At 39.7% G+C, this 23,915-nt stretch overlaps 1 protein-coding gene across 3 annotated transcripts in view; it reads right to left on the reverse strand.

The window, feature by feature from the left end:
* Positions 1 to 23,915, reverse strand: part of CEPT1 (choline/ethanolamine phosphotransferase 1) — a 46,820-nt gene that overhangs the window by 4,636 nt on the left and 18,269 nt on the right. For all 3 annotated transcript variants that reach the window (XM_030561151.1, XM_030561149.1, XM_030561150.1), the window contains exons 5-6: positions 6,421 to 6,505; positions 889 to 1,020 (exon numbers count right to left, since the gene is read on the reverse strand). In XM_030561151.1, the coding sequence (XP_030417011.1) occupies positions 889 to 1,020; positions 6,421 to 6,505 (217 nt within the window). The remainder of the gene's footprint in view (positions 1 to 888; positions 1,021 to 6,420; positions 6,506 to 23,915) is intronic.

Below are 23,915 nucleotides of genomic sequence, written 5' to 3' on the forward strand. Positions count from 1 at the left end.
AGGCAGTCAGCAGGCCCTGGAGAAGTGAAGTAGGGAGAACCTGCCTGAGGAGGAGAGGCCCAATCAGGGACAGCCCAGGACAGGAGCCAAGAGGAGCACTGTGCTGGTGGGAATCGCCTGAGAAAGACAGGCCGGAGCTGGACCCAGTATCACGGCTGCCCAGAGCTGCGTGGGGCTGTGAGTACTGGGGCTTGTGACTCTGCATTGGGAACAAGGAGGGAGGCTGCTGGCTAGTTACATGCGGAGGTGGTCGCTCTGTGGGGCTGGCGCCGAAGATGACCAGGAGCACCCAAGACTCACCACCAGACTGGAACTTTGCTCAGGACTCCTGAACTCTGTGTGCAGACACATTGCTCAGTGTCTGCCCTGTCAGACTGTGCTACCGCTGGGCCTATGGGGCCTTGGTTTGGATGCAGCCCTGTTTTACTGCTCCCCTTATATTTCCTCTTGTTGTATTTCTCCTCTCATCCCCCTGTAAATAAATACTTCCCTTTGTTATATCCATTGTACTTTTCCTGTGGGTGTGTGTTCACTCTGGGAGGTTTGGAACAGGTGCCCCTGGGGTGGAAGGGATTTCTCCTGCTGCATTCCTGTGCACGCCTTCTCTTGGCCAGAGCTGCCTGCAGAGCAGACTCCATCTTGGCTACGAGGGCGCTAAAGTTACACCTATTTCAAATCCATCCTTTTAAAACCTTTTCTCAATTCCAAAAGCTACTATTTTCATTTACCCCTTTTTTCAAGCTAGTAAACTAAGTGAAAGAGGATTTTACACTCAAAGCAGACATTAAATTAACATACTTGAAAGCATATCAGTTTTCTATAAACCATCATGCAAACTACAGAGCACTCAGAAAAGAAAGTAACATAATGGCAGAACAAAGCACTCACAGCTATAGTCGATCCATTTTTGCCAACACCACCTGTGAAGATCACACCAAAATAGTTTGTGCAGGAGAATATGGTTCCTGCAACAGTACAAAGAGCTGGGAATATTTTCATTTGAATATTCAGCACTGGAATCTTGACAACAGAGAAATAAAAAGATTAAAATATGTACAATTAATCTAAAATCATGTTTACCTATTTCAAGTAAACTCAAACACTCCACTTTTCTAACTCCACATTTGGGTTGTCCTCTTTCCCCCAAAATTAGTTAATATCGGTTTAAATTTCTAGGAAATAAATTTGGGAGGAAGCTATATTTTCCTCACCCACCATATTAGCAAAATTCCCTGATCCATTTGCTTTTATATTTAATTACCAGAGAAGAACAGTCAGAGAGCAGAATTTCTGTCTCCTAATATCCTTAACAATGCTGGACATTTATCAACCAACCTCTAAAACCCGAGTGAGGGGTTCCTCAGCACAGAGAGAACAGAGGGCTAGCACGGGCCAAAGGATAGGCCCCACACTTAGTATCCCAATCCTGAGTGCAGGGAGAAGCCAGATATCAGTGGGAATTAACCTGTGAAGACCTATAAACTGTACCACATCCAGAGAACAGACCAGGTATAAAGAGAGGAGGCATGATAGGGAACAGCAGAGAGGCAACCAGCCGCTAAGATTACTTTTCAAAGTAAAAGGGGAGTGGGTGGCTGGGTTATTAGCAAGGGAGTGAGAAATGAGGGCAAGATTGGCTGGCTGGGAAGGAAGTCTAATAATCCACGCTCATCTTTTTGACACAGTGCCGTGGGCGGAGAAGTAATATAAGAGGAGACGAAAGCACCCAGCAACAAGAGTCTCCCAACCTTATCCAACCGACTGCTAAAGAACCACTTGGACCTTCCATTAACAAGCATCTACACTCATAACTCTTCCAAAATGAGTAAACATGCTCCGTAGCGAAGGTCCTCATACGTCTATTTCATGTGGGAGCCTAAATGGGTTCAAGTTGTTTTTATTTTAGTATTTTGAACTGCCCACCAAGTCTGGCTTTGAGGCTTTTCTAATAGATAATTCTTAGCACTTACATCATGCTTTACAAATTCAGAGCACTGTGCAAACATCAATCAGTCCATACACACCCCCGTGTTTGGTACTTTATTAACCCCATTTTAGAAAGAGACAGGAAGTGACTCTCCCAAGTTCACATTGAATGAGTGGCTGGAACTGGGATTAGAATGCAGTAGGTTCATGCAGATTTTTTGTTGAATTACAAGGTGCAGTTAGAGATTAATTTGGCTCTGTAGTTCTATCCATGAGTTGCCCATATGGAGCCTACAACCAATACCAAGCGGAGGAGGAGGAGGAATAACAGCACCTCACCTGATTGTTGCTCTGCACTCTGGAGTTCCACTTGAGTAGGAAGTTCTAATTATGCTCTTTTGAGCAACCTCAGGGACCCCTCCTGCCCATCCTGCTTATTCTGCACTTTTGCTCAAAGACTAGATTCAGACAGTGAAACCGCAACAGAGTGGAGAAAGCTAGCTGAACTGAAAAATTAAGTAACAAACACACAGTAACTCACAGAGGTGCTCCAAACCTTGTACCACTCTTATTAAACAGCCTGCCTGTGCTGCCATCTGTTTTTATAATGATGCTTTCTTCAGTGGTCAGTGGAAGTATTTGAGAATGTGCTTCTTTGTACACGTGAGGAGAGAAGAATAAGAGTAACATTCTTCCCCTGCTGGAATCTGGACAGAGGCGGTTTCAGGATGCCACAGAGAAAGGAGCTGCAATAGTCACACTGGCAAAAAACCAGTATTTATAATTCACCACTAGGGCAGCTCCAGGAACATTGGACAATACGGACAGTGGAAGCTGTAACGTGAACAGGGCTCAGATTAGGGTGAGACTACATAATGATAAAAATGTTTGATTCCACCTGAGCCATATCTATATCACGGCTCCCACCACTATCACTGATGGAGCTGCACCAAGTGGTTAATTACAAGGTCCTACTTTTGACCCATGTAAATGGAGCCTACGTGATAGAGATGAAGGCATGGACAAAGATTTCTGCAGTGGTGGAGTGAAGGAAGTAATATATTAAATTAATGTTGCAAAGCCGTGACAAACCGATTTGCAGATAAAGTAAATGTGGAAAGCGTTCTGAGTCAAAGATTATGAACAGTCGAGACAAATGGATGGCGTGAGTCAAAGAAGGAAACAGGCAATAAAGTTGTGCTGGAGGATGATCCTCATACTTTATTAACACTTCTGTCTTTAGAGTGTTTAGCTAAAGGAGGCTGAGATAAAGCCCCAGGTTTACTTGCTTTTTGGTATTCTATATATAATCGTAGCCAATACTACCATTTTGCCCTTTACACAGCTTGATCGTGCCAGGTGTTGCACACCTTTAACTCCCACTGAAGTCAGTGGTCAACACTTAGTAGGACTGAATTTATACTGCTGAAAAGAGTCTCAGGTCAGATCTTCAGGTAAACGATGCTTCTCTATTAAATCCTTTGAAGTTGATTAAGACTGGTTATGCTGCTGCAACAGCAGGATACCCAACTTCAAAAACAGAATGCAGTCTGCTTAAAAGTAATGGGATTCCAAGTTCTTCCACAGAGACATAAGCATGTCAATAAAAATAAATGTCACAGTGGGTAAGTGCTCTAACCTGTTCTTGGGCAACCAGTGTCCAAATCCAGATTCATTCACAAAGGGAAATTAGTTTGGGATGCTCATTCATGACTCATTTTAATTTGTTTACCTCCTATAACTAGGCTTGGAAGAACCAGATTTTGATCAGTAAATGTCGATTTCACTGCACACACCAACCAATGAAAAAATATTACCATAGACAATAATCAAAGTTTACAAATAGGCAAAGTAAGAAAAATGCTACTTAAGAACTTATTAGAGTTTAAGGATATATACTCTGAATATTTTGACATGTGATGTTGACAATGTGTGTTTTAATGGGTGTAAGGCTCTAACTTTTTGAATCTCAATGTCTCCTGTCATGAGATAATTATTGTCTGACATCCCCATTATTTGACCTTCCCATAATTTCCATAACGGTGAATATTTAAACTGATAAAAATTGAAAAAAATACTTAAAAATAATCAATATAATCCATCAAAATTTATAAAAAAATAAAAATTGAATTTGTCCAAGCCTACGTATAACTGACCCACAGCTCAACATGTCCACAATCAACAAAACCTCCGGTCAAGAGGAAGAATGAGGAAATCTGAGAGAGCCTCAAGAATGACAGTTATCAGAAATACATATACTTTGTATCTATTATTCCTGTTCCAGAAATAACAAGTTATTGAGCTCAGAATCAGACCTACCTTACATTACATGAAATGTATACCCAGAACACTTAGTAAAAAATATTATTTTGCTAAGTAATAAAAGTAATTGTTGCATTTTATTTCACTTCCAGTATATCAGGAACAAAATCAAAAGAATAATCTACTAAAAGCTCCACCCAACCTCACTCTACTCCACTGAAACCTACCAAATGGGAATCTCACCTGCAGTAATACTCACCACCTCTCAGAAAACACTGGATTCCAGGAGTCTAACAGAACGCAGTGGTGCTTTAGCCATTTAAAGAGAAACTTCATAGACAGAGAGAAGGAAGCAAGCATACTGCATATTTTGCTGGGTACAAAAGGCCAATAAAAGCAATAATGGATGATAGCATAGACAGTTAACTATTTCAGAATTTTCCTGCTTTCTAATTATTAGAGGGAAAAGTGGAATGTTTGAATATAGAGCAGAGGTATTTTCATTAAATAAAAGAGGTCTTTCAAACAGAAATAAACCCCAAATCCCTCTGTGAGAGGTGAACAATGTTTTTTTCTCTGTCAAAAATTAAATACATAAAATAAAACACAGGTTGACTGAAATATCAGGGCAGGTTGAATGAAATATCGGGAAAGTCGTAATTCCCATGGCAATCCTGGGAAAAGTTTTTGTCTTCTGAAGAAATGCATCCATAAATCTAATAGAAATATTGGACTTCAAAATGCTTTCATCTTTTTGCAGCTAGTGAAACAAACCTTTACACCCCCTGAAATCTGCTATATTAATAGCTATTTGCTGCAGCAAAAATTGCTTGAAAGGATGAAATTTGTTAAATAATAAAGGGAAGACTTTCCAAGCTCTAAGCAATAATACAAGCAAATTTCCGTCACACTGAATTGTACCAGAAATAGCTATTGCAGCAAAATAGTTTTTAACAACAATTGGAAACAGAAAGCGAGTAGTTATTTTATAGTTTTTGTTTTAATGGCAGCCAGACATCATGCTCAAATAGCTGCTACAGACAAGATAAGAGGATACACTTTTGAGAAGTAGTTCTGTCTACATGAATTCACAAGAGTTCAATCACATTCTTTAGGTGGTATTTCTTATATGACGTTTGTCCACAAGCTCTGAAATCAAATACGTGTTGTGGCAGAAGCCTGGCAGATCTTTAACTGAGTCAGGCAGTGTAGATTTCAGGATCTATTTGGCTGTAACAGATTAATTGTGCTACAACGCAACATATTTCGCCCTAAAAGAGTCACTGCGAACTGTTTTTTGAACATTTTGATGCCTTTTTCTAAAATTAATGAGAATTTTTTTCAGACCACCTTAGGAAGTGATTTCATTAGCTCTTTGAAGTTAAGCAAGGTCAGGCCCGGTCAGCACATGAATGGAAAACCTTCAGGGAAATCATGCTTCAGAAGGTAATGCTGGCAATTCATTATGTAGCACATTTCTCTCCGAGTCAATTCTGCACCAGCACTCCAGGATGGTTTTAGATGGTGCTGATATAAAACTGAGTTGCTGAGCACCCTTAGGCCTCAATCCAGCAAGCTGATTCAAACAGGCAGTATCTTATATCCACACTGAGCCTCAGTAAAATCAGCTAGGATCTGTATGAGTGCATAGATCCAACCATGCAGATCAGCTTACAGGATTGAGGCCACAGTCATTAAAAATCCTAAGGGAGAGAATGTTAACACCTGAGTTCTGACCAATTGCAATTATGGTCAATTACATGCTGCATTTCAAAAATTCCCCCTGTAATTTCAATTTGATAAAGTATTCTTCTCTTTCTGACCTAAAATTGTTATATATTGTTGATATCCATGTCAAATTGATCCAAAAATCACTTTACAAACTTACATTTAGCAACAGAAAATGATTTAGTTCACCCAGAGGTGCAGGTGGACATTCTACATGAATGATGGTACAGCATGCAAAAGAATGACTGACTTTTTCATGTGGTGCTGGTAAAACCAGAATGCACCATCACTGCCATTTGCTAGATATGAAATCATTCACGTTCTTCAAGAACATAAATATTTTAATCTTACAGGAAAATGAGACCTTTCCCTCCCAAAGGAAACTAATACTGTTCTAAATATGGTGCTCTTCCAGATGTATACCAGATTAGAAAAAAGACAAGACAAGAAGCAGAATAATCGGAAACATACATTAAACTTAATATACAGTATGAGCAAAATTACCATTGATTGCCAAAAAGGTGGTCCTCCAATCACGGCCAGTAAATGCATGATTATTATGAAGATTTGCACTTCAGTCACATCAATTCTGATTAGGTACAAAAAAGCCAAAAAAGCAGAATTATTTGAACAATTTCAAGTCAATTATTTGCAAACTCAGCAGATCTCCTCTATCATGCACAACAGAAAGGACTCACAATACTGGGGAAAAATTGAGAAGGCATCAATAATTTATTACGCAAATATATTTTTGAGCTTTAAGTAAAATCCATGCTGTAATGTGACTATTTGATTAATTTCACTGCTTAATAAAAACCCATCTTGTCAAAAGGGATGGTTGGAACTCATTTACTTATTTAAATTGACCATAACTAGTTGCACAAATAAATACAAAGGTTTAACCTTGCCCACCAAATAAACTAAATAAATAAAAATGTGTATGTTAATTGTGGAGGGGGCGGAGAGAAATTGGAATCCCCCTTTATATTCCTTCCTCTGCCATCTCGTAAAATTATATTGTTTTGAAAAATATCAAACTTGCAGCTAAAATATATAAGCAACATAAAATCCCATGGAGCTTGTGCAAATGCAAACTGTACAAATTAATGTATTGCCAAAAGCTACAGTTCAATATGCAGCAAGAATAGGAAACTCTTTCTAGTTCTCAATGTGGCAACTATCCTCAGAGGAGATGCAGGAAGGAAAACCTTATAGAAAAGGCTGCCCTGAAGGAAGTTAAGAATTTGCTTTAGGGATCCTGCGTAAGTCTCACTGCTAGCAAGAGAGAAAAAACAGGGGCACAGAAATCAATACCAGAAAATGAAATTACAGAAAAAGAACTAGGTCAAAAAAATTTTTGAAAGAAAATTGGGTCTGCTATGGTATATAACGTGAATAAGTTTATGAGCTTTCTAAGGGAATACTATGATTTTTGTGGCATACAACATGAATTAGTACATGCCGTCTCATAAGGGAAGACTGTGCCATTAGACTATAGAGATCTGCCCAAATATTTACATGTATCTTTGTTTGAATTGTAAAATGCCTAAAAAGGACTCCAAGATCAGCCAATGCACTTACATTATCAATGACATTTGTGTGTGTATCAGAGAAGAACGGACTCCATATTTTTAAACTAGCTACTGAAAATATTAAATCTGTATCTGTGGACTTGAATACATTAAATATTAGACCCCGGTGTACCACTCCCCCTCCTCTCTATTGGATCTCTGACCTAGTTCTGCAGTAGATCCTCTTATCTGAAACATCTCCCTCCCAATACAACCAAAATTTCTTTATTTTAGAAATAAAATGATATGAACAAGAGGTTCTTTAGATAGGATGTGGCTATACAGTTACTTTTGATACATACATGTTTAATGACAAATGGAATGAATCAGGATGAAAAGAATCTGAACAGCTGACCTGATGTGTGGTCTTTTCAATAAGGGGGAATTAGATTCAGAAGCAGATTCAGGAGATTAAGCAGGTGGCAAAGATGATCCACTCAGTCTTGGATGGAGTTGGGTGCACATCATACAGCTTTTTTTGCTTGATATATGAAGTAGCCTTTTGGAAGGGGAAGGGCCAGAAGTATAGAATTACAAAATAAAAATGGAGGGGAACTAATTGCAGCGTCACCTACACAATACAAGGTTGTTAAGTAAACAGCGTATTTAATACAGAGAACAATCTCCTCTAATCCTCACCACAAATGCCAAAAAGGCATTCAATAGGTTCTCGTGTTGTCCTATTTAGAAATACACAGAACAGCTAGAACATATAGGACTAGGCTCATACTTAGACCTTCACTGATAATATGGGAAAGCGACAGGGTGAATTTACTTACCAGTAGTTGTGTATTTAATGTAGTCATCTCTCATCTTTTAATATAAAACCCCTAATTCTGAGCTGTTGATTCCAGCTGCCAGGAAGCAGAATGCAAAAACACATGCATCCGACGAAGTGGGTATTCACCCACGAAAGCTCATGCTCCAAAACATCTGTTAGTCTATAAGGTGCCACAGGATTCTTTGCTGCTTTTACAGATCCAGACTAACACGGCTAACATGGCTACCCCCCTGATACTCAAAAACACTAATGTCTCTACGGTATAGGTCCACTTCTTTCCCATCAGTCAGAGACTTCCCGAACAACTTCCTAAGACGTGAAGCGAAGCTGGCAGAGAGGAAGAGGAGAAGACTCCAACAAGTATAATTCCTTTTACTCTGTAATATGCCTTTCCATTATATCTATTATGCCAGTGTGAGTTTAGTAACCATGTGGGTCATCTTACAGGCTGACTTCAACGTGATTAATCCTGTTGGGCAATCAGAGCCAGTTTGCAGAAAGATATTAGCAAGAAAGGTTGACAGTCACCTGAAGATCTGAAACCTCAGTCCTCATCCAAACAGATGCAGCGTATAACATGTTTTAGAAAAATCTTGCACAGCTGCAAACTTTGGGCTGTGCAAGAACAGTGAGCTACCATGTGCCTGAATATATTTCTATATTAACTGCCCAAGCCAAGAAAATGTTTAAGAGCTGCTTCCTCTCAATCAATATGCTAATTTGACTAGATAAATGGGAAGGATTTGGAAATCATCATCTCCTGGGGGTGTTTCTAGTGGAGTTTTGCAGGGATCTGATGTTGGTCTAATGCTATTCAATATCTTTATCACAATGATCTGAAAGTATAAAATCATAGCTGATAAAGTTGCAGATGAAACAAAATTAATGGAATGGTAAATAATTCCAAGGACACTTCAGATCTAGACAGTGATCTAGATTGCCTGGTAAGCTGGGATCATTTGAACTATTTTAATACCACCAAATGCAAGGTCATACATCTAGAAACAAAGAATGTAGAGCACACTCATGAGATGGAGGAATTTTGGAATGCAATGACTCTGAAAGGGACTTCGAGGTTATAGTTGAAACCAACTGAATATAATCTCCCAATTCAATGTACAGGCTAAGAGAGCTAACTCAATCCTTGGATGCATAAGCAGGTGAAAATAGAGTAGGAGTAGGGAGGTGACATTATTATTTCTATGTACAGCATTCGTGAGACCACTACTGAAATATTGTGTTCAGTTTTGGTGTCCACCATTCAAAAAGGATGTTGAAAATCTGGAAAGTGTTCAAAGAAGAGCTACAAGAATGATTCAAGGTCTGGAAAACCTGCCTTACAGCAAGAGACTTAAGAAATGCAATCTCTGTAATTTATCAAAAAGAAGATTAAGAAGTGACTTGATCAGTATCATAAGTTCTTACATGAAGAGGAGACTTCTGAAAGTAGGAGGCTCATTAATCTAGTAGACAAAGTTATAATAAGACCAAGTTGCTGGAAGATGGAACTAGACAAATTCAGCCTGGAAATAAAGTTGCAAAAAAGTCTTAATAGTTGGGATAATTAATGATTGGAACAACTTACTATGGATATAGTGGATTCTCTGCCACCTGAAGTCTTTTACTTAAAGATTGGATGTCTTTCTAAAAGATATGCTATAGCTCAATCAGAAACAATGGGGTTGATGCCTCCTGTAGGAAATTCTCAGGCCTGTTATGCAGAAGGTGAGACTAGATGATCATAACGGTCCCTTTGACCTTAAAAACATATGAATATAGGGATCTACCTAACAAACGTTCTTGAAGCTAGGACAACGTAGGAGAACACCACTTGGGAAATGGGAAAAGAAGGTGGGTGATGGGAAGAAGAAATACTATTCCTTCATTCATCCAGCTAGAGGACAAACTAAGAATGCTTGAATATGGGATCTCCTTCCAAAAGTACCTGAGCACTAATGCGATGAATGGGAGTCCATCTATTTCACACACCACGGGAGTAGAAGTATGAATGGGAAGAAGTGAAGGCTCTTGAATTCTTATACAACCTTAAGTGAGTTATTACCAGTGTTTATTATAATTCTGAAGTAGCTGAGTTGCTAAACTTCTTTTTAAAGTTTGTCCTTAACAAGAAAAAGAAAGAAAAAAAAAAGATTGGTTAATTAGGAAAAAACATAATGAAGACCTTGTAAATTTAGGTGTTGATAAAAAGTAGATAAAGGATTACTTGGAAAATTTTAACATATGTCAGCTGCCTAGATATTACTGATCCTATGGGGTTAAAGAATAACCAAAGTTTGTAAAGCACTTTCAAGATAAAAAGTTCTCATTATTATTCAGGAGCAATAAACTTCCTTGAACCACTGAATTATTTTTGAAAATCTGGGAGACTGTAGACTGTAGAAACAGTAGACTGGAGCAAGAAAAACATGGGCAGGGGCAGAAGCCTGATTGACCAGTTTAAACCTAGATTGATTAAAGTACTAAAAATCTGTACTGTTAAGAATACTGCACTGGCTTCTGGGGAAGATGGACTATATCCATGATTCTTAAGTTGTTTTTGCAAACCCTTTACTGGGAGTTACCAATATTTCTATGCAATATAAGCTTTAATTTTAAAAAGTTATATTTTTGGCCCTTCTGTCTGCAAAGAAAACTTACCAAACGTAAGCTGTTTTTTAGTAATTAGATTAATGAACTATAAAGCATTGGGTAATATGCAATTCATGGCATTTTTAGTAAGGAATATTTAGAAGTATAATTTATATTTTTAATTCAAAGAAATAGAAGCTTATATGCACCAAACATAAGTCATAAAAAGCACAATAAATATTAAAAACATATCACATTTATTGCATTACAACCTATGGAGATTTTTTGATTTAAATATACAAACACCACAAAGATGAGAAGAGAAGAGAGAAAAAAAATGTGGGATTTGGAAGTTAGGGTCACAAGTGAAAAGAGGAGAACCTTTGGACCCAGAAGGCTTTTTCTGCCTCTATTTTATATAAAAATCAGACTATCAGTCAGACCGACAGACGATCTGCTCTGGTCCAGCGGGCCTGACCCTATGGATGGGAACCGCACAGCAGGAGAGGCAGGCCTAGCAGAAAAAAGGAGGTCCATCACATTTCAGGGTCTGATTCTACTTTTTCTTGTGCTATTTTCTTATTTCATTAAATGTAACAATAAAAACAACACAGAAAAAAAGAAATTCAGCAGCACAAATACTAAAGCCAAAGTAAGAGTGCTCAGCAGAAAGCTTCTTGACTGGGATATTTTCAGCACCCCAGTCATTTTGGACCACTCTTCCACAAGACTGACAGTTCTTTTGCCTGGTGCTTCCTGATTTAGTGGAGTCATATCAGCTCAGCAGAAATATTTTTTCACCGGATAAGGAAGAGGAAAAATGCACAAACAGTGGATCCCTGATAAATATGACACGAAAACAAAAATAAATAATTTTCTTTTGTGTGATTACCCCAAGACAAGACCCCAAACCACAATGAACAGGAGTACTTGTGGCACCTTAGAGACTAACAAATTTATTTGAGCATATGCTTTCGTGGGCTACAGCCCACTTCATCAGATGCATAGAATGGAAAGTTTATGCTCAAATAAATTTGTTAGTCTCTAAGGTGCCACAAGTACTCCTGTTCTTTTTGCGGATACAGACTAACACGGCTGCTACTCTGAAATCACAGTGGTTTTCTATAACTAGGCCAGATCCTCATCTTACGTAAATCAGCTTGGTTCCATTAAAGGCAACTTATTCAACTAGTACGGTGTACTTCTTTTCACATAGCCACTCCCATTTTAATTATCCAGAATAAACAGGAGAATTACACTTTTTTAGACTCTCCAGAAACACAGGCCAACTATCTCCTTGCCGTTCTTTATTAATATTTATACTGCAGTAATGCCCAGAGGCTCCAAAGAAGGTCAGGTCCACATCATGTGAGGCGCTATATAAACACAGACCCAACCTTGAACAACTTACAATCTAAGTTAGACAAACCATAACAGAATCACAGAATTAGTTAGAGATGGAAGAGATCCTTTAAATCATCCACTCCGCCACCCTGCCAATGAAGAATATACACTTTGGGTCTAGGAAGCCTTCTTTTAATACTGTAATTTAGAAAGGGAAAAAAAGGCTAGGCAAAGTGTTAAATTTGAATCTTGAGAAAGTCATTTAAACCATAAAAGACTGAAAGAAAAATATATTGATTTGTAGCAAATGGACATTGCAAAAGGACAACTGAAAAAAGTAATTCTGCATTAACTTAAGGAGCTTAGCTGTGACTAACTAAACAAAGATATTACAGAGCATCTACCATTGCAGCTGCTGAAATTCATTCATTTTAGTTCTGAACTCATAAATTCAATGCTTATTTAGAATTGCAGCTTAATTACAGCTGAATTTTTGAATTAATACGAGTCACCTCCCCTACTTCACCCTTACAGTCAATACAGGTGCAGAACTAACTAAAGAATGTTCAACAATTGCTACTCTTAAACCCATTTAAGAATTCTAGTAGCTCCAAAACCATAAACATTTGGGTCTTTCAGTTTCACTACTTGCAAAACACAGAAACTCTCCCCGCTGCAACATTTCTATTGTCTAATCTGTTCATCAACATTTGTTTACAGATAAGAACTTTTTCCCAATTGAATACAAAAACTGTGCTCACACAACATTATGGTGAGATCTTCCACCTACATGTCCCTGCCAGCAGGTATATGGGATCTTGGGGAGCAATTACCACACAGGTGGGGTGCCAATTAATTTCTTTATTAAAGGAAAAAGGAAGTGGTGGGAATTTAACAATGAAATACGATGGGATGGGGTGTATAGGGTGTTTACAATAGACAATGATGGGGGGGTTTCCTTCTTATTGAACAGTGTAGGGAGTTCTAACAGTGGGGTGCAGTAAGTGGGGTTCAGCACAATGGGGTACAGTACAGTCAATAAGCGTATCAAAAAGAAATGCAAAATAAAATGGTAGCTTCTATATAAAATGGTCAACAATTTTAGATAGAATGTATTAAGTGATTGGTGGCCTTATACACAATGTAACACAATGGTATCAATGCAAATACAAAGTATATTAGAAAGGTGGAAGCAACCAATGGGGTGTTATAATTACAAGTAAAATGTGAATATAAGTGAACTTATGCAATGTAATGGTATAAAAGAAAGTTAATGACTTAATTTGTGCTGGGTCAAGGAACGGGGGGGAGGGGTGAATGATTAGTGGCAACTGATGAGAGGAGAGTGTGGCTGGAAGCAGCGAGAGACTCTGAAACCCTGCAGGGTAAGGACAGTGGAGCAGTGTGATGGTGATCTTCGGTAGGGGAGGGGCAGCGGAGAAGTGTAAAGAAGAGCTGGAGAGAGGTTTAAGCAACAAGTGGACACCAAAAACAAAGGAAAAAAAGTGGCAAAGGGTTTGGGAAGTTTCACAGGGGGAGAAGCAGCAAGGGGTTTGGGGAGTTCGGAGGGTGATGCAGACGCGGGGGGGGGGGAAGCAGCAAGGAGTTGGGAGGTTCGGAGAGAGTGCAGATGCGGGGAAAAAAGCAGCAAAGGGTTTGGGAAGTTTATACAGGGGGAGAAGCAGCAAGGAGTTTGGGAGGTTCGGAAGGTGATGCAGACGCGGGGTGGGGGCAGCAAGGAGTTTAACAGGGAGACATGGAGAAGCACACAGAAGGGGAGATTGGAGTGGGGGAAAAACAGACACGAATTCAAGCGGCAAAAGCCTTGTCTATAGACATGGAGAAGTACACAGAGGGGGAGATTGGAGCAGGGGAAAAACAGACACGGGAAAGTTCAGGGAGAGATCGGGACAGCGGGGAGACGAATTCAAGCAGCAAAAACCTTATCTATCTTACCAACGACTAGGCAAAACAACAAATATCACAATTCTAAGCAAAACTATAACAAGCAACTATACGGAGCAACAAAACAGTAAACTATAACAAGGCAGGTGAACTTACAAGCTCTACAATCTTAACAAACTATGACTTATTAAACTAAAAACAACAAAACCTATGGTGCACCTTATGCTATGGGGAAGTCACAGAGGGCAGAGTGGTATGTGCCCAGGATACAGCTCCCAAGGAAGCCAAGGGATGGTGGCTGAAGCCAAGGGATACAGCTGAAAGCAGGGAGCCCCGAGGCAATGCCCACAGGAGCAGAGCTTAGCAGCGGCACAAGCTTATTTTTAGCAGCAAAGCGCCGCGGAGTTTGAGAGAGGTTTTAAGACACAGACCAAGGTTTAGCTTGAGTCTGTGTGCTGGGGAAACAGAGCCAGCAGCTAAAATAATAAAATAAAAGTAGGGAAAGTTTCACAGAGGGATTCTTACCAGTCCCCAAGGCAGCAGCAAAGGCAGAAGCAGCAGCAACATCAGAAGAAGCAAGGAGGGCTCGGTACAGTCTCAATAATCAAGAGATCTCTCAGGTAGCAATTCGTTCTTCGCGGGGGGGGGGGGGGTGTCAAAAAACAGGGGTACGCTCAAAAAATAAAACAAGAGCGGAGAAAGGACCCCCCAGAACCCCTGGCTGATCAGACCAGGCAGCAATGCAGGAACCTTTCTGATGTTTGTTTCAAAAATGTCTGTTTTAAAGGCAAACTCAGGCAGTTTCCCGCCAGTAATCCTGATAGGCTCCCTCTGTCACAGGGGAGGAGGCACAGGGAAAAGACTGCAGGTGAGCACAGAAACATGTCTGGACAGAGTCCTGTGCAATAGGTGACTCAAAAGCACATGAGGCCTATGAATCATGCCTAGGATCTTAAAAACACAATAGGTCTTGCAGCTCTGGACATTGCCTGCCCTACACCGAGCCCAGGTTCAACGAGGTGATAACAGGACTAACCCTTTGAACAGGGCAGTGGTTTAGCACGCAGCACAAGTGACCATCCCTTTGAGAAGGGCAATGGCTCTTGTTAAACAACTCAAGGGGCCCTCCCTTTGAGAAGGGCATTGGCCCTGGTAAACAACTTAACAGCCAGGGAAAGGCAGCCACAGGAGGAGAACAAAAACAAAATGGAGTATGGGGACAGCTGTAAGAAACAAAATGGAATAGGGGGATAGCTGTAACAGACACCAAAGAGTCAGGAAATCCAAATGTAAGGCTCACAAACTGACTAACTATATTTTGTATTACTCTAGATGGTGGTCCAGTGTGATTCTGTAGAAAGAATGTATAAAGTGTCAGATCTACGACAAAGGTTAATAGCATTTTTTAAAAAGTGTTTTAACTTATTTGTGATAGGTTTCAGAGTGGTAGCTGTGTTAGTCTGTATCAGCAAAAAGAATGAGGAGTATTTATGGCATCTTAGAGACATATTTATTATTTATAAACAAATTGATTTCGGCATAAGCTTTCGTGGGCTAAAACCCACTTCATCAGATGCATGCAGTGGAAAATACAGTAGGAAGATATATATACACACGGAGAACATGAAAAAATGGATGTTGCCATACCACCTATAACGAGACTAATCAATTAAGGTGGGCTATTAGCAGCACGAGAAAAAAAAACTTTTGTAGTGATAATCAGGATGGCCCATTTCCAACAATTGGGCCTGTCCTGGAGTAGGTGACTCTAGGACAGGCTCAACAAAGAAGGTAACGAATGCCACTAGCCCTCGCCTCCAACCTCTAACTAAAACCTCTCCAGTGCATCATCAAGGATCTACAACCTATCCTGAAGGATGATCCCTCACTCTCTCAGATCTTGGGAGACAGGCAAGTCCTCGCTTACAGACAGCCCTCCAACCTGAGGCAAATACACCTCTACCCTGATATAACATGATCCGATATCACACAAATTAGGATATAACATGGTAAACCAGTTCTCCGGGGGGGGGGACAGGGCTGTGCATTTCAGCAGATCAAAGCAAGTTCGATATAACGCAGTTTCATCTATAACATGGTAAGATTTTTTTGGCTCCCGACTACAGCGTTATATCGGGTAGAGGTGAATATATCACATTGGTAGATGTGCAGGTGAATGAGCCTCTGATGGTGTGGCTGATGTGATTCGGTCCTATGATGGTGTCCCTTGAATAGATATGTGGACAGAGTTGGCAACGGGTTTTGTTGCAAGGATAGGTTCCTGAGTTAGTGTTTTTGTTGTGTACACAACACACAAGGTACCAGCAACCACACACTACACAACAAAAACACTAACTCAGGAACCTATCCTTGCAACAAAGCCCGTTGCCAACTCTGTCCACATATCTATTCAAGGGACACCATCATAGGACCGAATCACATCAGCCACACCATCAGAGGCTCATTCACCTGCATATCTACCAATGTGATATATACCATCATGTGCCAACAATGCCCCTCTGCCATGTACACTGGCCAAACCAGTTGGAGAACGCTTCAGCCTCCTTGGTCACTCAATTACAGACCTAAAAGTTGCAATTCTCCAACAAAAAAGCTTCAAAAATAGACTCAAACAACAAACTGCAAGAATTGGAATTAATTTGCAAACTGGACACCATTAAATTAGGCTTGAAGTGGATGAGTCATTACACAAAGTGCAAACTATTTCCCCATGCTAATTTCCCCCTTACGGTTACTCACACCTTCCTGTCAACTGTTGGAAATGGGCCATCCTGATTATCACTACAAAAGTTTTTTTTTCTCCTGCTCATAACAGCCCACCTTAATTGATTAGTCTTGTTATAGTTGGTATGCCAACACCCATTTTTTCATGTTCTCTGTGTGTATATATATCTTCCTACTGTATTTTCCACTGCATGCATCTGATGAAGTTAGTTTTAGCCCACGAAAGCTTATGCTTAAATAAATGTTAGTCTCTAAGGTGTCACAAGTACTCCTCATTCTTTTAACTTATTTGTGTATCTCTAGATAAACACACTGAGTCTCATAAATAAAACAAAGTAGAAGTAATGCTAAATTCCCAGAGAAAAATTACATTATTAAACTGAAAATTGTAAGTGAGGAAAATATTTTAAAAAGAATATTTCAGTTAAATGAACAAACACTAGAAAGAAAGGAAATTCTGTTATGATAAAACTTTTTTTCACTGCTCATCCTAAACTCACTAACTACCATATACCTATACATGACACATCCCTACACTGGCAGTGAGCCAATACCTGCATAACAGTGTATTGCATTGTATTTACCAAAGCCATGTACACGAGCACAGACAATACACCAATTCACTCTTCACTTACAAAACCATCTCTCTCTTCTCACTCTTCATATATCACCAAGCCTTCATACCATCTTCCCTCATGACAGCTGCTGGAAATTTAACTACCATTTACAGAGGAGATGCTGGGGTACAAGGACATAGGGTCACACACACCCCCAGATTTCTGCCAAGACTTATCTGCACTGCCCTGAACCCTGCTGCATACCATCAGAACCTTTAAATTGTGCCTCCTACTATCAAGTTGCAGGTCATCTCTGACCACTTAAACATTTTATTACCTACAGAAGTCAAATTCCCTACAGCTTCAGCCACATAAATATGTATTTGGGTTCCCCTATGTAATCCTGCCACATAAACGATAGGGAAACATTGCAGTTGCAGACTTCAAGTCTACAAGCAAACTTCCAAAGTATAGGGGGGTAAGATATATCCAACCTCAGGGGCTTGTGACCAAACTAACAAGGTGTAAAATGTTTAAGAGATCAAGTGAACAGGGAGAAGAGCAGCCTGTGAAAACGAGACGGTTTAATGTTCTTAACTCTGCATTTCTGTAATTTTCAACTTTTTTATTTTAACTTGACTGAATTGCCTAGCATTTCATTGTCTGTTAAAAATTTCAAATGTTCTTTGAAGTATTTTCCCTAGCAGTTATGGATTCTTACTTGCACATTTAACTCTGCATTTTTCTCTCTAGAAAGTTGCTTAGTGGGTTTTTTTTTTAATTTATCAAGAATAAAACAATAGACTCCTGGTCATATGGAAGAATATATTCCATTAAATTAGATTATACCTGGATGGGTGGGGTTCTGTGGCCTGCCTTGTGCAGGAGGTCAGACTAGATGATCAGATTGGTCCCTTCTGACCTATGAGTCTATGAGTCTTCATTAGCCTTCTTTGGATTCCTGATTGCTAGATTTGCCCCCAAATTACCTCAAAACTACATTTGCACATTTCATAACCTTTCAGCCCAGCTGATTCAGAACTGGACTATGAAGTCTTCAATTTGAGGCTAGGGCACTCCTTAACTTCCTTTAATGCAGCTAGTTTTGCTAATAGCATATAGAGTCCCTGTACAGTTTAGAAACTCTCTCTGACATAAGTCCATTAATTCATACATGTGTGGTGGGATTGTGTGTTTCAGAAATGATGCTGGGAACATTGTGCATATGTTAGGGATGGAAGGCTGGAAAGGTGTCTTTGACCCAGTCCAAGTTCATATTGTGGTTTCTAAACTTCCTCAGAGTTTACATGGAGGTTAGAAGTCCAGAGATATTTACATAAAACTTAGGACGCCCTTCAATTCCTTTCAGGGTTTATGACCTCCACAACAAATCATTTCCTCAGTTCACCTTTGAACTGAAGACAATTCACCTTCCAAGAGACAAGTGTGAGAATGTTCTGCCTTAAGTCATTCTTTAAGTAACGAGAACAGGGACTTTTACAGAAAATGCCTTCTCTTCAAGTGTAACTATAATGCTGTTACCAGGATGCACTAATATTTTGATTAAACCTTTCCTTCCTTTGCTTGAAGCCATTGCTTGTTGTACTACCATTTCCTGAGTAATTTTTTCCAATCCTTCATATACTGTCAACAAAAGGTATTTAAAAGTCATAACATCTAACCATGCTCAGAGCAGGTCTAATTGACATATTGCTTAAAATATCATACGCAACCAGTGGCCCAGCTACAACAATGGCTCCCAACGTTAACACAATTGGAGCTGAACAACAGCAGGAATTTTTGAAAAAAGTCCCCTATTGTAGAAAGATCTTGTGCCACAAAACTAAATGATAAACACAGGAGTATAATACCAGTTTCAATTTATGTCAGTGATGGAGAACCATATCCCCAGGTAAGTTGTTCTAATGGTTAATTGTCTTCACTGTGAAAAATTTTAGCCTCATTTCTAGTCTGAATTCGTCTAGCTTCAGCTTTTTTGTCACCAGCTGCCAAATTTCTGGGATTGCAAATTTCCTTGCTACTTCTTCCACTTTTTAGAATTAAATAATTATTTCATAAAGATTAAGACCCTGACTTTATAAAAGTGTCTTATCTAATAAATAATACAGCAGCTGAAAATCTCCCATTATTACAATTTCTTCCAATATCAATGTAGCTGAAACCTGCTTCATTAAGTAACTCCTCTTCCCTTGTTAGCTAGTCTGGAAAATACGCCCTCCATCACCACACCCTATTTTTCTAACATTTATTTTAACATGTACTTATGGGCTATTTCTGTTTGAATGCACTCTTCTGTTACGTGATGCAAAGTAAATCAAAATTATTTTAATGGATGTGAAACTCTTGCTTTTCCAGCCTATTATCCATTCTCCCAGCATTCGCACAGATCCATAGCACAAGAGCTATGCTCTTGTCCCTTTTTAAACATTGCTTTAATAGTTAGCTATTCCCATTTCCCTTTATTATATAGGCCAGAGACCAATGGGGTCTCTGCCTTCCTGCTTTCTCTCCTCTTTTTTGTGGGGGGAAAGGGGGGCACATTCAGGAACTCCCTCATTGCAGTTTCTTTTCAACGATCACATTGTTTCATGTAGCACTGAAACTATTTGCAGTCAGTTCATGTTCAACCACAGGCATCTATCTATTCATCTAGGTTTGCACACCATACTTGTCACTTATATTACTTGAGAGCTTATCTGGAACCTCAGTTAGAGCAAACATGACAATTGAAAAGTCACATAAAATGTGAAGACTGAAATGGCAATAGCTTTGTGCTGGTAGCCATTTTAGCTATAGAGTGCAGTGCATTCTTGAAAGGAGGAAAGAGGAGGAGGATTTCCCAGGGTACAATGTCTGTGACTCTTCCACTGGCATAGCTCCCCCTAACTCACAGGCATCCTTGCTTGGGGAAGTGACCACCACTTGCCCTCCTTTTCCTGAACACTGGCTTTTCCATTAAACTGGCTCTCTCCTGTCACCTCTTCCCAATGCAAAGAATCTTGTCTACTGGCAGAGCTGTTTCCAGGGGCGGCTCTAGGAATTTTGCCACCCCAAGCACGGCAGGCAGGCTGCTCTCAGTGGCTTGCCTGCAGAGGGTCCGCTGGTCCCGTGGCCTCAGCGGACCATGGGACCAGCAGACCCTCTGCAAGCATGCCTGTGGGAGGTCCGCTGAAGCCGTGGGACCAGCGGACCCTCTGCAGGCAAGCCGCCGAGAGCAGCCTGCCTGCCGCCCTTGCGGCGCCGGTAGAGCACCATCGTGGCTTACTGCCTCAAGCATGCGCTTGGCATGCTGGGGCCTGGAGCCGTCCCTGGCTGTTTCCCTGACCCAGACACTGTTTATGTCTACTCACTTGTCCCACGTTCTAGCTGGTGCCCTAATCACTCCCTCCTGCCAGCCAGACAGCCTGCCTCTCACTACTATTCATACTTGGACTTTGCAAATACTAAAGCAAACCGTTTCCCAGTCACCAAAATGCTAGATTTGTCACCTCCCTAATCAGCCCTTCATCTTAGATTGGAAAACCCCTCAAAATAGTGCAAAGCTCTGATGTCCTTCAAGAACAAAACTAACAAAGAGGGAGGGTTCAAAGAAAGGGGTGGGGGGGAACTGATGCAATTTCTTGAGAGGGACACAAATACAGAAGAGGGGAAGGAAGTGTTTGTCTGGATCCCAAGGGATAACAAGCTAAAGATGAAAAAGGATACATTTAGAATAAGTATTAGGGAAAGCATTTTTTAAAAAAGGTCAATTAAACAGTGAAACTGCTAATGATGAAGTTATGGTATAGTCACCAAATTTCTTTAAGGAAAAAGCAATACATGACCTTTCCTGAGCTTGTTCTAGATGGCCAAGATATGACCTTTATAACCTTAACTGGCATATGATTCTATTAACCACTCAAACAATTCTATTTTCTGGTGGGAAAGCATTTACCAAAAAACAACAACTTTCAAAAGGTGGTTCCAACCAAATTAATCCAGACCCTTGTGTAAAGAGGTGCTTTCACCATTATGGCTATCATTATATGCAAAGTTGAAGCCAGCACTGTAAGTTTTCGAATAACCAATGGGGGAAAAAAAACCAAAACTTTGTTTAAAAAGGAAGTTATCTGTGGTTTTAAGTAAACAGTGAAATACTCAAAACCTCATTTCCAATCAGAGTGGATTTTTTACTGCTCATTCGTACACTACAGATATTTTGTCTTTTAATAAAGCAGTTGTCTGTGAAATATCATTAGAAAGACGCTTCTCATTTTCCAAGTTACTCTGTGCATGACAAAAGGTGTTAGCACTACAGAATCTATGCCATTGTTCATTGGGTAGTGTTAATTCTAGCGGTTACCGTATAGTTCCAGAACCAGGGCCGCACCATTCCTGTGAAAAGCTGGGATACTATAATACAAAGCAAGGACTCTGTAACATCAAATCTATGTGTGAGGGAAAGAAACATTTCAAAAATACTGAGATTTTCATTGAAGTAGCCCCATTAGAACAGATTTTCAATAACTGCTAAAGAGTATCAAATATGTACTTTTAATCTAGAAAGGTTTCCTCTTTAAAACATTACAACAGTTACAACTAAGATTTTTGGAGGTTTGGGGGTGGGAGGTGAGTTTAGCTTTAATAACTGTGAAAGATGATGGCTTGGAAGCCCCAAAGACTAAACACCACTTAGCACTTATATAGTACTTTATATGTTCAAAGCACTGTATGAACATTACCTAATTAGTCCTCGACGCCCCTGTGAGTCAGATGAGCAAATATTATAATCTCCACTTTATGGATGGGGACACCCAAGACTTATCTACACGAACATTTAGTTTTCAGCACAGTGGGATGTGAATCTACCCTGCACTAGTTTGCCATGGACTAATTGTCCATGTGGACACTGCTGAGGCATATTAGTAGTCCATTAATTAATGCACTTTGATCTAGTCCCATTTCAAAGAGGACTAGACCATAGCACATTAATAAAGTGTTAATGTGCATAACCAGCATCCACATGGACAGTTAGTGCATGGCAGACTAGTGTGGGGTAGATTCACACCCCCACTTGCTGCAAACTAAGAGTTCGTGTAGACAAACCTCGAGTAACAAAGGTAACATGGCTTGCTCAAAGCCACACAATGTTAGGGACACAACCAGAATTAGAATTCAGGACCGCTTGTATTCAACCCCATGCTCTTAGTTCAGACAATGCTGACCTTTTATTAAACATTCACATGCAGTAGCACCCTAAGTTTTCCACCGAACAAATACGTGGGCAGTGGTAGTGCAAGCTTCCTCATAGCAGCCTGGCCAGTATGGCTAAATCCTCAGCTAGCTGCCTCCAGTGAGCAGGGAGGTCTGTCTCCATACTCATTCAAGTCCTTTGCTTTTGCCAGAGACTGCGAACAAGTGAGTCAAATATGAGATGGACACCTGTCGAGTGGTAACAGAACTGTTACCAGTGTGCTGATCTTTATTAAATATAAGTTTGTATTTCTGCCAGAAAGAGTGAGAAGAGTAATAAACTGGGGCATTGTGAAGCAGAGAGATAGCAAGAGGAGCTGAACATATTCCCCACAGAGGCGCAGTTAGAGAATACAGTATCTGTAATAAAACTAAAAGATATTTTTAGGTAAGGCTGAACAATTAAAAATAGAATCACAAAGCCAAAAACTTCAAAAATTAAAGGTCGAGTAGTAACAGATCCACTATATTTTATATCAGCGGTTCACAAATTGAGATGCATGTAACGGTGATATGTAAGCTGCAATCAGTTAGCATACAGGTTAATTTAAATTTTAGAGTATAGTATCAGAATAAGAATCCACTGTAACTGCACTGATTGAATTTATGAATATGGTGCACGAGATGCTTTTCAATTTTAGATGTGATGTATCAGGTTTCAGTGTGAAAACTGCTATTTTATGGTGTATGTATAATGAGAAACAGTAAGTATATTGCCACAGTTAAGGAAAGTGGGAAGAGAAAATTACCTTACTCTTGGAATCTTGACTTTTATATTTTCTGACTCTGTGACTCTATGCAACCTTACCATCACATTTTTAATCAATTATTGTTTAGCTGTAACTTTACTTAGAGGGATTCCATTGGACCACTCACCTAATTAAAGTCAAGCATATACCTATGCAGGTGCAGTACCAGGACCTAATTTCTAATACTTTGTGTTTAGTTTTGAAAGAAAGAGATCAGCATTTGAAGCTTCTAAGATCTTGTGGTTTTCCTAGTGGGGGTTGTAAGCATATTGAACCAAACACTGTACAGCTGACTAGCCCTACATGCCTGTGCAGTATATGCCTGTTGTCTTAAAGTTTTCACTGTATATGTTTAATATGCAGTTTTTAAAATTATACTATTTTTGCTAAAACAAAATCAAGAAAAAACACTGCTCCTCCATGAAGATTATGTCCCCACCAAGTTTCAAACTCTGGCCCTTTTTGCTGTAGTTATGGTCAAAAGTGTGGTTTGTTTTTCCCTTTT

Source organism: Gopherus evgoodei, chromosome 4 (assembly GCF_007399415.2).
Source record: "Gopherus evgoodei ecotype Sinaloan lineage chromosome 4, rGopEvg1_v1.p, whole genome shotgun sequence".
In the NCBI taxonomy this organism is placed as follows: Eukaryota; Metazoa; Chordata; order Testudines; family Testudinidae; genus Gopherus; species Gopherus evgoodei.